The 13466-nt window shown below is 29.6% G+C and overlaps 1 protein-coding gene across 11 annotated transcripts; it reads right to left on the reverse strand.

Moving 5' to 3' along the window:
* Window positions 1–594: 594 nt before the first annotated feature.
* On the reverse strand, window positions 595–8362 carry LOC101506387 (uncharacterized). 11 transcript variants are annotated; one of them, XM_073365800.1, is made up of 8 exons: window positions 8208–8318; window positions 7054–7113; window positions 2973–3085; window positions 2031–2792; window positions 1520–1941; window positions 1274–1372; window positions 1044–1181; window positions 595–960 (listed from the first exon to the last, which is right to left on the reverse strand). In XM_073365800.1, the coding sequence occupies exons 3-8, from the start codon at window positions 3013–3015 to the stop codon at window positions 811–813; spliced, it is 1614 nt and encodes a 537-aa protein (XP_073221901.1). In that variant the 5' UTR covers window positions 3016–3085; window positions 7054–7113; window positions 8208–8318; the 3' UTR covers window positions 595–810. The 11 variants fall into 11 exon arrangements, with proteins under 11 accessions (XP_073221901.1, XP_027188759.1, XP_012569421.1 ...); XM_027332958.2 differs by having other exon boundaries at window positions 1526–1941; window positions 2916–3085; window positions 8208–8317; XM_012713967.3 differs by having other exon boundaries at window positions 2916–3085; window positions 8208–8317.
* Window positions 8363–13466: the final 5104 nt, after the last annotated feature.

Here is a 13466-nt window from a genome sequence, read left to right on the forward strand (position 1 = left end):
ACTTTAACACTATTTTGAAAATGTTCTTTCAGAAATTGAACTAATTTTTGCAGTAAAATAAACTGTATTAAAAATCAATTCTTGATCCTTCGTCCACTATTCCACAATTTTACTACCGCATTTTTTTTCCTTGTCGTCGGGCTTCCTTTTCCTTTTTACGCCACCTTCAATCACAATTTCATCTTCACTCCCATCAAATTACAAGAACCAAATTCACTTATTTTAACATTGATTTTCTTCTCATTATTAGGAGAAGCTTTTTGATTCGAGAATACAGAAGACCGTCTTAGCGATAGAACTTTATCGTTCAATCTAGGTGATTTCCTAACACCAACGGCAAGATTCTTGATTGAATTGAAGATGTCTTAGTGAATTTAAATTTGGTGTGATGTGATTTTTGTTGTTGTGTTGAATGAGAAGGATGACTTCTGTTACGTATTCTCACAAACACTTGGTGGGACCAAAAACATATTAAAAATTCGACGGTATGACTATTTTAAAATGAAACTATATTTAGAATGATGTAAATGAAACAAAAAAAAAACTTACCTTAATCAAAATAAAAAAATGTTATAATTGCAAGGACTAAAAAGATATTTAAACTTATTTAAAATTAGAACCAATGGAGATCCGCTTCAAATCCACACAACGATTTCCAGGCTTTACTAAATTGAGATCGAAGCCAAATAAATACATTGACAGAAAAGTAATATTCTTGATACACCATTTCCAAAAGCTAGTCTGTTTCCTCCACTTTGATGGATGTCCAAATATATGTACAAATGAGATCAATAAATACATTAGTAAAAGTTATGTATCCTTCTTATCCTCAGGCAACGCAGAAGCTTTGCAGATAGGACATAGTTTCTTCATAGATAACCATTTTTTAATGCAGCTCACATGGTAGTCATGCCCACAAGTTTTAAGTGTCCCAACATCGTCCATGTTCTTGTACTCTTCCTATAATTTTGAATAAAAACTCGTAAACACCTGGTTAATGTCATTCAGAAAAACAAATCATTAAGAATTTAAGAAAAACATACTAGACAGATCACACAGCTTGCTTCATCCTGACATTGGTCAGATGAACAATATATTGTTTCTGTCAAACACTTGGAAAGCACATCCTCGGACAATCCTGTGTTCACCTGGCCAATCCTCTCCCCAAGTGCAAGTAGTTCCTAATGGAAGTGATAATCAAAATGAATTAATAAATTGGGAAGTACATAACAATAGTTGTAACAAAAGAAACAACCATAGATAAATAAACAACCTCATAGCTCATGTTATCTATGTCCAGCCTCATGTCTCTGTGTTGATCAAGCATATTCCTAGAACCATATAGTGAAGCACGTTCAACAATCATGAAACCCTGAAAACCCAAAATAAATAAATAAATTTGAGTCATTAAGCCAGAAAGAATAACTTTGCAGCTCCTGATGAACACTGCAAAAAAATACTACATTGGAAGTCATTTGCTTAAATTTTGCAAATATTTAGAGTTCCATGATATACTGACCGGTACCTCAGAGGAAAATCTAGCATGGAGACCAGCCTCATCAGCCAATGCTCTATATCTTTCACTAGAAACTCTTGACCTTCCATTTCTATCACTGTTCCGCCAGCCAATGGTGTTCAATGGCCTTGGATGTCTAGAAGAGTAACCTTCAGCTACCATGGGCAATCCATTATCTGAAGGTGTCACATGTCCCAAGCGCAAGTTTGAAGCCGCCCTAAAAGCTGGAGTGGACCTCTGAGAGTAATTGCTCCGAATTCCTCTAGAAGTCTGAGTCAAATTTTGAAAACTTTGAGCAGTAGTAGGATTTCTGCTTGTACCAAATTCGTGATGGAAGTTCCCAACATCCACAATAGCATTACTAGCAGAAGCAGCAGCATTTCCAACAGGGAAGTGATTTGTCTCAAGACCAAATGTATTGGTTTCTACATTTTAAGACAATTGTTTTACATAAAGGCAAGGAGAATTGAATGTTTATGTTTTGATTTTAAGATTTTATTGACCACAAACTAACCTGATAATAACATTCTTCCATTGGCAGGGGTTACATTCATTTGGCTCCAATCCCTTGTCAAAGAGGTAGAAGCCTGAGCTGAAAGATCCACCATGCTACGATGGCCGACTGGCGGGACAGTAGGGTACACGCTGTGTGAATGGTTGCTCGATAAATGGGTCCTAGACAGGTTGGATTCCAAATCAAGTGCAGAACGACTCCTAACATTCCGCATAGAACTCTCACCCTTTATAGAGAGACCAGCACCCCTGAATGCGGGTGCAATAGCAGCATGATCCCAGGGCATGTATTGAGAATCCATATTTGGCTTCTCTGGCCGCGATTCTGAAGGTATAGGAAGATCAGTTGAACTCCCAGCATTGAAATATCCACTTGTACCGCCTCTCTCATAGACTGAAGGAATTCCAGGACTCTTTCTCTTGTGAGACCCCCGTCCACTTCCCATTGTAAGATCAATAAAACCACTATCAACATGAAATGCTTGTCTGTCATAATTTGAAGAAGAAGAGGAAGAAGGCTGGTGTACATAATTTTCAGACACTGCAAAGAAAGGTCCAGCACTAGATGAATGCATAAAATGATCATTAGAAGTGCCTGATGCATCCAATTGATGAGGAGGAGGTATTTCAATGTTGTGGCCTGAGGATGCATATCCATTTGACCTTGCAGTAGAGTTCCAATGAGAGGGGAAATAAATGCTATCTACAGATATATTTTCTACAGGATAAATAAAAGAACCATTCTCAGAAGTGCTAGTCCCACCTGCATTGGAGGCTCGATATGAGTAATATGGTTCAATTCAAGCAACGCAGTTATTTGCAACGAAAAAAAATAGCTAATGGAACAAAATCATCGTGGAAATAAAGCATATAGATTTAACATTACTGTGGTTCACAGGATGTTGGTCAGTATGCATATGATTCCAATTCTGGTCAGGCTCACCCTCAAACATTGGAGATGCATTGTATAAGTGTCTATGCCCCATAACTGTCCCTTGCAACCCCCACGAGTCAAAATAGAGAGTGCAATGGGGTCAGATATGCAAGTAATTCAACCTACAATGCAAAAAAGCATTCAAACAAATTCAATATTAAAAAACAATCAAGAAAAACTGCTACCATTCCACAAAAACATTTATAAGAAACCAAAACTTTTCCACGAGTACAGCTGAGTACAGCTTATGGAAAAAAAAAAGTACTAAATACTCAATTGCATCTGAACTATTAAGTATTATGGTTCCAACATGCTCTATTGATCCTGTTCAGCCCTGCATTATCATATTGATATACCAATACCACACATTGCCCATACAAATCATCACAATAATATGCCAGAAAACGACAATGTATAACATAAAAAACTTGCCTAGATGCAAAATTTAAATAAAAACAAACATAAACTGATTTGCAAGTAAAACGATAAGTATACATTCAGAGTAAAGTACAGCTGAAAATGTCATCGGAGATATTTGTACAGAAGGAGAGGGAAGGAAGACAGGACAACAGAATATGCATACAAATATGTGGAAGGAAAGTTGGACCAAAAGTTGCAACTTCCAAAAGGTGGAATTTTAGAAGTAAAAGTAAATAGTTGTTACTATCATGAACTGTAAGCAACGTGTCAAGGGTAAGAACAAAGCCAACAAAGTATAACTACTACAAGCACAGCAGGGGTCAATACCTAGAGAGGATGGAAGGTGTGTGTAAGTTTTTCCATGACCTTCCTAAGATGTTTTTCCATGACCTTCCTAAGATGGAAAATAGTACTACTGCAATTACATGAAGTCAGATCTTCCTTTTCCACTTACAGCATAAGAAACAATACAACCACCATTGCCACTTCCACATCATTAACCCAAATCCTTAGATTTCTCATATTACTTGTCAAGTTTCACCATTTTCTATTAAACCCTATGGCCAAAGGATCTAGCCAAGCTACTGGTTTTCTTTTGACTAAATAAGTAACAGTTATATACGAGCTTGATGAATATCACAATTCAGATGATGTAGTTAATCAGCCAACAGGACAACACTACCATTCCAAGGACAATATGACACTGCCAAAATTGCATGAAAATCGAAGGTTAAAATCTTGGTGAATTAAAATGCCATCAGTAGGCGTGCATGAAAATTGAAGTATAAATGAAAGCCACACAACAATTCGACCAAAGAGGAGAATCACCAAGGAAAATTATTTGTGGAGGATGAAAGGAATTGGCAATCAATCTACAGAACTAGACCATACAAACTTAACACTAGCCACTCGTGTCTCCTTAATCATAATGAATTATCTACAGCCAAAATATGTCCACTCAGTTGAAGCCAATTTACCCAGCTTCTATCCGTTGATACAGAAAGAGCACCTTCTAGTCTGAGGCAAAAGTGAACACAAGAAAGAAATATGACACTGTTGAGATTTAAATTAGATGGATCCTAACTCTAGATTTTCATTAATGGAAGCAAGAACTCAGATTTGACTTAATAAAAAGAGGAGGGATTGGAAAGTAGGATGACTAACGCATCAGATATTACCTGGGCTGGGATTAGCAAATGTTAGAAGGTGTTAGCATTTTCTAATCATTTCCTGCATTCGAAAAGATAATCAACTGTGCAGAGGCAACGAGCAAAGAGTGGGGAAACTCTCCTATATGTGCCTTCTAATCAGTAAACAAGACAAGACCAAAGAAACACACATAAATAAATTAAATCCCAGAGACCAGCAAAAAGTATACAAATGTTTCAAAAAAACTTTTATGTATAAAGAAAATACATGAATTTCGCTTTGAGAACAAATATGAAATATTTCTCCTTTGAGAAATCCGTGTATATTTAGCATAAAAGGCAAAGGTAGGAAATGCATTGTATATCAAATAAAAAAAATAAAAAATGTTTACTACTAGACAGAGTGTTGACAAGAAGAAAAATATTAAAATAGAAAACTTACATCGATGCAATAGTATATCAAATACTATCACTAATATATAGAAAGTTTAAATCAATCTCATTATTTTATAAGCAGGATATACAAAAGAATCAAAACCTAGCTTCCTTTGAGAAAGCAGAGAAGGATTCACAGAATGTTACCCTTAGTATAACCGGACAGTTCAAATGAACTTGTTTGCAAAAAGCTTTTGGCAGGTGAAAATCAGCTCGTGTATATCATTATGTAATACAGATTTTGATTATATGCCACTAAAAATAACTTCAAGCTAAAAGCTCTGTCTTGAGCATTTTTACAAACTATAAGTCATTCCGAACACACTGAAAGGTCACTTAACCATGTAACCAGGAAGCTTTATTAAAACCATAAGTTGTTGAAAAAGGGAAAATAATACAGAATTGACAAGCTTTTCATTTAATGCTAAACTTTGACTTCAGTTTCAGATTTCTCTACAATCCAAATACTACATATATCAAAACATCAAGATAGAAAACTAGTCATTATATGCTTTCGAAGAATACTGGTTTCAATGTTAAATAAATAGTTTTGTATATGATATTTTCTTTTAACAAATACATTCCTGTTTATGTTCATCTTTAAAAAAAATTGTGGCATATTCGCTTTACACTGAAATGATGGAGAAAGCTTCAAAGGAAGTAGTATGGCTTTCTCCATCTGAAAACTTTCCATTTACCATAAAATTAACAATCAAAACATGGCGCAGATATCCAAGTTCACTCAACTTTCTTCATAATCTAACCCAATTTTCTGTCCTGTTAAGATCATTCATTGCCCCCATAGGTGTGAGGATTCAAAATTAGGATATGTACACTTGAACATGGAAGTAAGATAATTTGCACCCCTCACCAATTGGCAAAGCAAAAGGAAGAGTGCCCCGCAATCTGGTTAGACTATCAACACCTTGACACTAGTTTCACTTCATTTTACAGCCTTTAGAAATTCATAAGTGAAGATTATGACCAGCTCATGCTTATCAAACAGCTTCCATGTCGGCAAACTCAGAGGTCCATATACAAAATATAGCATCATCCAGCACTAAAGGAATCCCAACCATGGGCTGTTGAATTATTGGAGAACCAACTGTTAGCAGAATCAAAAACTGCACCAACATAAAGGGCAGTCAATGTTATACACAGCACTACGGCAGTCACCATCAATGGTATGCACAATTGATTCAAATTTGCAGTCTGCATAGCCGTAGCGCATACTTGAGTACTGTGAATTCTAAATGAAATCTGTACAATGTACAGCTAAGTTCATTATACCCAACCCCACTAAGTAGCACCACCTCCAAAGCAGATCCCAAACTAAGAGAACAAGGCAAATTTGACTAGAGCATTTTCAAGTCATGGGAAGGATATTACTGAGGTTTGGCAACATCCATATCTTAGAACCTCAAAGAACCAACTAGAACAATTACATGTGTAAAGTTCCACGGCCCTCCTCAAAATTCTTGTAACAGTCCAAATCAACATCTTGAATCACTAGAAATTGGTTGTCAACAAATCTATGGCCATAATATCTTCAGCATAATTGCTAGGCCATTTCATGCTAAACAAGCATCCAATCCCAGAGGACGGATATTGGATGACCAAGATCTAAAGGGCACATTCCAGATGAACAAGGCCTACACAATCTTCCAATTAACAGAGATTCTTTGGTACAATATTCTTTCTTCATCCTATATGAAAGTGGCCTTACCACTCCATAACTGCAGCATATCATCATGCTAATAAATCCTGAGAAAATAGAACATGCCAATGTCATCACTTATGAGTTCTATAGTCACCCCCCATTAAACTTAGATTCAAAAGGGCCTACAACACCATCTGCAATTCAGACAATGTAATTGAATAGGCCAAATGAAGAAGAAATCACCCGTTCCCATAACCTGCACAACGCAAATGCGAAGGCAAAACCAGTTTTTGCAAATGACAACAATAGGTGGGTGCGAATTACTAAAATAAATTTGAAAGATCTATCTGATAAGAAGAATAAATTAAATTAAATTAAAAAAGATTGGGAAGAGAGGTAATAAGCTGAGAATTTCCGATTAACTCACATCTCACCAGTGTATGTAGATGTAATCATGTATAACAACACACCAACAGCAACCAGAAACCTGCATTGATAAAAAAAAAAACATCTAAACCTAATTGATTCTAAGAAAATCTAATAAATAACCTAATAAAAAAAACTGCAGTAGCATCCAATATACAAAACTATATTTGTTTATAGACAATTAGGCTAAAATATCAAAATATAAACAAAAGTATAAAGATAAAAATAATGAACTGCGAACCTAAGATGATATAAACACAGACCAAAACAATATTTTTCCCGTTTCATATACAAGGCAATGGAGGAAGTTCTAACAAAGAGTTAGTATATGAAGTATGAACTATACATATATACTAGACATTATGTACATCCTGTAGTATAAACATTCGATAATAATTCATTGTTTTTAGACGTTTTTCACTTCTGTTACAATGTTTAAATCAAGTGACAAAACTTTCTGTGCTGTCTTTCCATCACATAGCAAAATCAGACAAAATTAGGTGATTCACTTCAAATCATCACCAAATTAGCAGTTGTAATGAGGCAGGAAAAATATATCAACATCTAAAGAACCCACTACCACAGTGAGATTCCTTCAGGAATAACCAAGCACACAAAACATACACATAAAGGGTATATACTTTTTACAAATAAACACGCTTGAAAAATAACAATTATGCCACCACACTATCACCGGAGACTTATATAAGCTAAGGCAAACAAAAATAAAATCCAGAAGAAAAAAAAAAGAAAAAAAAAAATATATATATATATATATATATATATATATAATAAAAAATTATAATAAACCATAGGATTTCCTGGAAAATCCAAAACTCTCAACCAAACAAGCAATCGGAGATAAGCACGCACGCAGAAAGCACAGCAGAGACTTTTGTCCATCAATTGATAAAAAAATAGGTGAAAACCATGATTGAAGATGCAGATGATGCATCAGAAGCAAAATTTCAACAAACCAGAAAGATAATCGAAAATCTAAAACTGATCAAGTGAACGATTCGAGTTATACATATAAAAAAATGAAGAAACAAAAGATGATCGTCCCTAATTATTATCATAAGAAGCATGAAATAAAATATAAACAGCGCAATATAAAATTGATAGAATGGAATAAGAGAGATAAACGTGACTTACGAATAGGTCCGGCGGCGGTTGAGTAACGATCTTGAACACGAAAGATGAGAGGAGAGAGAAGGGATGAATGAAGAATGGTGTGAGGGGTTTGTTTGAGGAAGGAAACAATGAAATAAAGCGGTTTGCAGCAATAACAAATATAAAAACAAAAGATACAAGAATTTCTCCCCACTGATTCTTACCGGTTACCGATACAATCTGTTAACTGCTATTTCACAGATTTTTCAACTTTCAATTTCTTCTCTCTCTCTCTTTATTACTCTGCTTTTTTAGATTTTATGTCATAACAAGTAACAAATCTAATTAATATCCGAAAAGATGTTCATTTGATCTTTGAAAGTTTTTGAAAGAAATTTAATTTATTTTTAAAATAAAAGTATTTTTTAATTCTTAAAAAATAAATTAAACTAGATTAATTTAATAAATTTTAAAAATATTTTATTTTTAAAAAATTAAAAATACATTTTACGTAGTATAAATTCGCTGAGTTTTAAGAAAAAATAATAAAATTTGATTTGGGTCATGATCAACCCTTGCCCCATGTACAAACCATTCCCTTACCTTACCCCATCTTACCCCATGTACAAATCATATGCACAAGAATTTTATATTTATATTTACATTTAAAATATTCAACTTCTGAAATTACTTCTGTAATTTTATTGATATTTTTTTTATTCTCTCTGTATCTATCCTTATATTTAGATGAGCAATGTGATTTGACATTTAAAAAAAAAAAATTACATGAATTTAATTGAATATGTGAAATTAGTTAAAAATTATTTTTTTTAAAATTGAAAAATTATTGTTATTTAATACGACAAGATTGTAAAAACTAAATTATATAAAGTCTATATAATAATTTTAATTTATGTGGTTTTATATATTTTATTTTGGTACACATATATTTTGTTTTAGTATACATTGATATTTAGTTTTGGTACTTGTTGATATTTTTTTTTTATATCTTATGTTTTTGGATATTGTGGTTTAATTTAAATATTATTGACGTTGTTTTTAAAATTATATTATAATTTAGTAAATTTTTTATTGTAGAGATTAAATTGTTCATGTAATTATTGTTATGGACTTAATTATCTATTTTTAATTATTGTCAAATAGCTTCTTTTTTTTTTTATAAAAATTACATACGGGAGAATGGAGAATAAATTGATGAGTCGTCTCACAAATTAGCAATAAAAATCCAATTAATTTGATCCGATTTTTTTTTATGATTAAAAAATATTTTATTTTTCTCAACGACTAAAATGAATCTTTAAAAAATTCTCACATACCAAAATGAGTCTTTACTCTTAACATTATCAATTTTTTAAAAATATTTTTTTTCTTTATTAAACTATTCCTTCTTATCCTTTTTATTTTAAAAAATATATTAATTCTTATCTTTATACTAGTATTTTATGAGATTTAAATAGATATAAGTAATAATTAAATTTATAATAAAATACAATATTATACTATTTTATAATAGACATGCATTTAATTTTTTTTAGTTTAATTGTAGTTTTTATCCCTCTATTATTATTAATTTACATAATTGATATTCTATTTTATAAAATGATTATTTTGATCTCTCCATCAGATTTTTAAAATAAAAGATGATGATTTAACATATTTTAAATGATGTGAGATACAATTTTATGATATAAAATTATTTAAATGTATTAATTATTCATAAATTATTAATTAAATTAAAAATATTAAAAAATTTGAAGTTGAAAATTACGTTTTTACATTTGATTCCAATTTTATTGATGTTAATTACTCTACATCGTATAATATATTTAAAAGATGACGATTTAACATATTTTAAATGATGTGAGATACAATTTTATGATATAAAATTATTTAAATGTATTAATTATTCATATATTATTAAATAATTAAAAATATTAAAAAAATCGAAGTTAAAAATTAAGTTTTTACATCTGATTCCAATTTTATTGATGTTAATTACTCTATATCGTATAATATATCACATGATTTAAATTATTGACGTCGTTATTTTTTAATTAAAAAATCAAAAAAATGAACAAAAATTATCGATTTTTAAAATAAAGAACTCATGAATAAAAATAGAGAAATTAAAACTATTATTTAAAATATTTTTTTTACTCTAGCATCTAATAAGAGATTACGATTAATTTATTCCATATTATTTATTTAAAATTACTCTTACAAAAATGTGGTAACGTAGTAAAATAGTATATATTTTTACAAGATATGTTGACAATACTTCTCTTTTAAAGCCTATTTTTGACTAAATAATTAATATATGATTAATAATGTTAAATCGCATACAAAATAAGATAAAATGGTTTGCTAAAAGAATTTATAATATCAGCCCAAGAAGGAGTATAATTGATTGATAGTAATAATTAATGATTAAAGTCTCAAAAAATAATGATTCAAGTTGAAATGGGAAAATAATTATATTTAAAGTATTTATTTATTTATTCTGTAATTTTCTTTAAACACAATTGGGATAGTAGTTTTCAATTTCATGGAGGAGGATAAAGGTGGATTATTCTCTAGCTCACACCACGTTGCCCCCAAAATATATATTTGTTTAGTAGTATCGTACGATACAATTATACTCAACTCATTCGTGTGGAGTATTATGAGGCCAACTCAACTGGCTAAGTTTTTTTTCTTCTTCAAATACCTTTTTTATTTGGAGTGATTATTTTTCTTTTGCTAAAGTAATAAAAACAAATAAATAGATTAATTTTACGTGTTCTGCACTCATTCATTTATTTATTCTAATTTTATATTTTATTAATGTTCAAACGATTATTCTCGTGTTCATTTGTTCGTTTTCGTTTTTTTAACTGAGAGTGTATTTCTAGAAATCAACAAATTAGTAAAAATAATTATTAAACAATCTGGCTTAATACATGACAAAAAAAATTGACTTAATTGTTCTTATAACCTTTAAAACTGTTCAGATATGTATCTGTTGACTTCAATTTTATTTTAAACTGTTCATATATGTATCTGTTGACTTCCATTTTCTTTAACTATAATTATAATTCAAATCAAATTATATTATTAGTTTAAATTATATTATTACTTTAATTCATATTAATTGTCAGTAAGTGTCAGATTCAAAAAAAATATTTGTAGAGTTAAATTTATAAACTACAAATATTTATATAAAAAATTTATAGATATATAAGTGATAAAATAATAATATAAGTATCACTACACAAAAAATTGACAACTACCAAAAATAGAAAATTTTATATCTAAAAAAATTGAAAACACTTAAACATATTCCTCTATATATCATATTTTAATTATTAAATAAGTTGTAATGAAATGTATATAAGTTGATAGATGCCCCAAAGTCCCATCATTGATGTCAAGATAAAGAAAATTACACTACAAATTCTTTACAATTATTTAATTATTAAAGATTTTGACTTTTACTATAATTATATTTAAATTATATACATAAATTTTAATGATGTGCTGATTGCGTAAAAAAATTATATTAATAATACATGAAATTAAATTCATATATCGTTCAATTATTTAATAAATATATTTTAATTTGTAACTTTTTTGAATCAATTTTAATTTGTAATTAACTCGTAGTATTTTTAGTAGCTATAGTATTAGCAATAGTTGACATAATATTTTCATAAAAAATAGTTGACATAATCTACAACTATAAGTAAAGCAATCACCTTAATGAATTTTGAAAGTTTTTGAAATCTATAAAAATGCAAAATATTAATTAGTGAACAAATTTATTCATAAATTAATTGGTTAAATTTTTTAATAAATACATGAAAGATTTTTTCTCTAACCTATATGAACGATAAGAAGATTTTTTTCCTTTGAACTAATTTATATGTATATATATATTATTTTCATAAAAAATAGTTGACATAATCTACAACTATAAGTAAAGCAATCACCCTTAATGAATTTTAAAGTTTTTGAAATCTATAAAAATGCAAAATATTAATTAGTGAACAAATTTATTCATAAATTAATTGGTTCATTTTTTTAATAAGTACATGAAAGATTTTTTCTCTAACTTATATGAACGATAAGAAGATTTTTTTCCTTTGAACTAATTTTAATATCAGTTTTTTATTTAATATATGTATATATATATATATATATATGGTCTCTTAATTAATTGACGATAATATTTATTTCAAATATAAAATTATAATTATTGTATTTTTTTTTTAATTTTGTTATCTAAAAGACACACAAAAATAAAATTTTATAAAAAAAGTATAATATAAATTTATATTTTATAAAAATGAATAAGAAAATCAATTTTTAATTATGTTTTATTAGTTTTTATAAACTACGGTATTTTTACTAAGATCTACTTATCATATCACACAAATGATAACTCATAACGATAGCTAGTGTAATAGATTATATGTTAAAAAAAAAGATTATCATGTATATCAAGTCCTAATGTTATCGCACTGCATTAACAACTATGATGCAAGTTTTAAAAAATATTCACTTAAAAGTTATTTTTATAAAAAAAATATAATACGAAATTGAAATGAAGATTCATTGATCACCACGTTGCCCTCGTATATGTTACATAAGTTTTTTTTTGAACCATCCCTACACACAAATCTTTCTGAATTACATATTTGTTGGTGTGAAAACTTAAAAATAAAAGTTCAAAGCCCGATCAATACATTCATCTTTTATTAAAGTGAAACTTTTTTAGTTGTAGGTTTTCAATTTTAGCTAGAATAGTAGAATGTACCTTCCCCTCACAATGAATGCGACACGTTTCCTTGACTGAAAATTAGTTAGTTATGGCATGTCGACACATTGCTTTGTCTCTTATTCAGATTTTTTGTTGTACTACTATTTAACTCGGTGAAGTAAAGTATTTTCTTTTTCTTCTTCTTTAATTCCCCCTCTTTCAAAGTGTTCGTGTTCCGTCACCTCAAGCTACATTTCTCAAGTATTATTCATTATGAGGTAAATTGTCTCGCTTTTGTCTTTAATAAACGGCATATTAGTGGCTAGACAAGTATAAATATTATTATAAACTATCATTAATTAACTCAATTTTTATGCAACATTAATATTGTATCCAAAAAAAAGACAAATACAAAACTTTTTTTTTATTAAATAAATTAAAAAATTAGAGTAAATAAAAAGTATTTCAGCATATCTTAAAGCTTAATAAACATAACCAAAGATATTTACTCTGCAAGAAAAGTAAAATAGTATATAAGTTAA

Source organism: Cicer arietinum, chromosome 3 (genome assembly GCF_000331145.2).
Source record: "Cicer arietinum cultivar CDC Frontier isolate Library 1 chromosome 3, Cicar.CDCFrontier_v2.0, whole genome shotgun sequence".
Lineage (NCBI taxonomy): Eukaryota > Viridiplantae > Streptophyta > Magnoliopsida > Fabales > Fabaceae > Cicer > Cicer arietinum.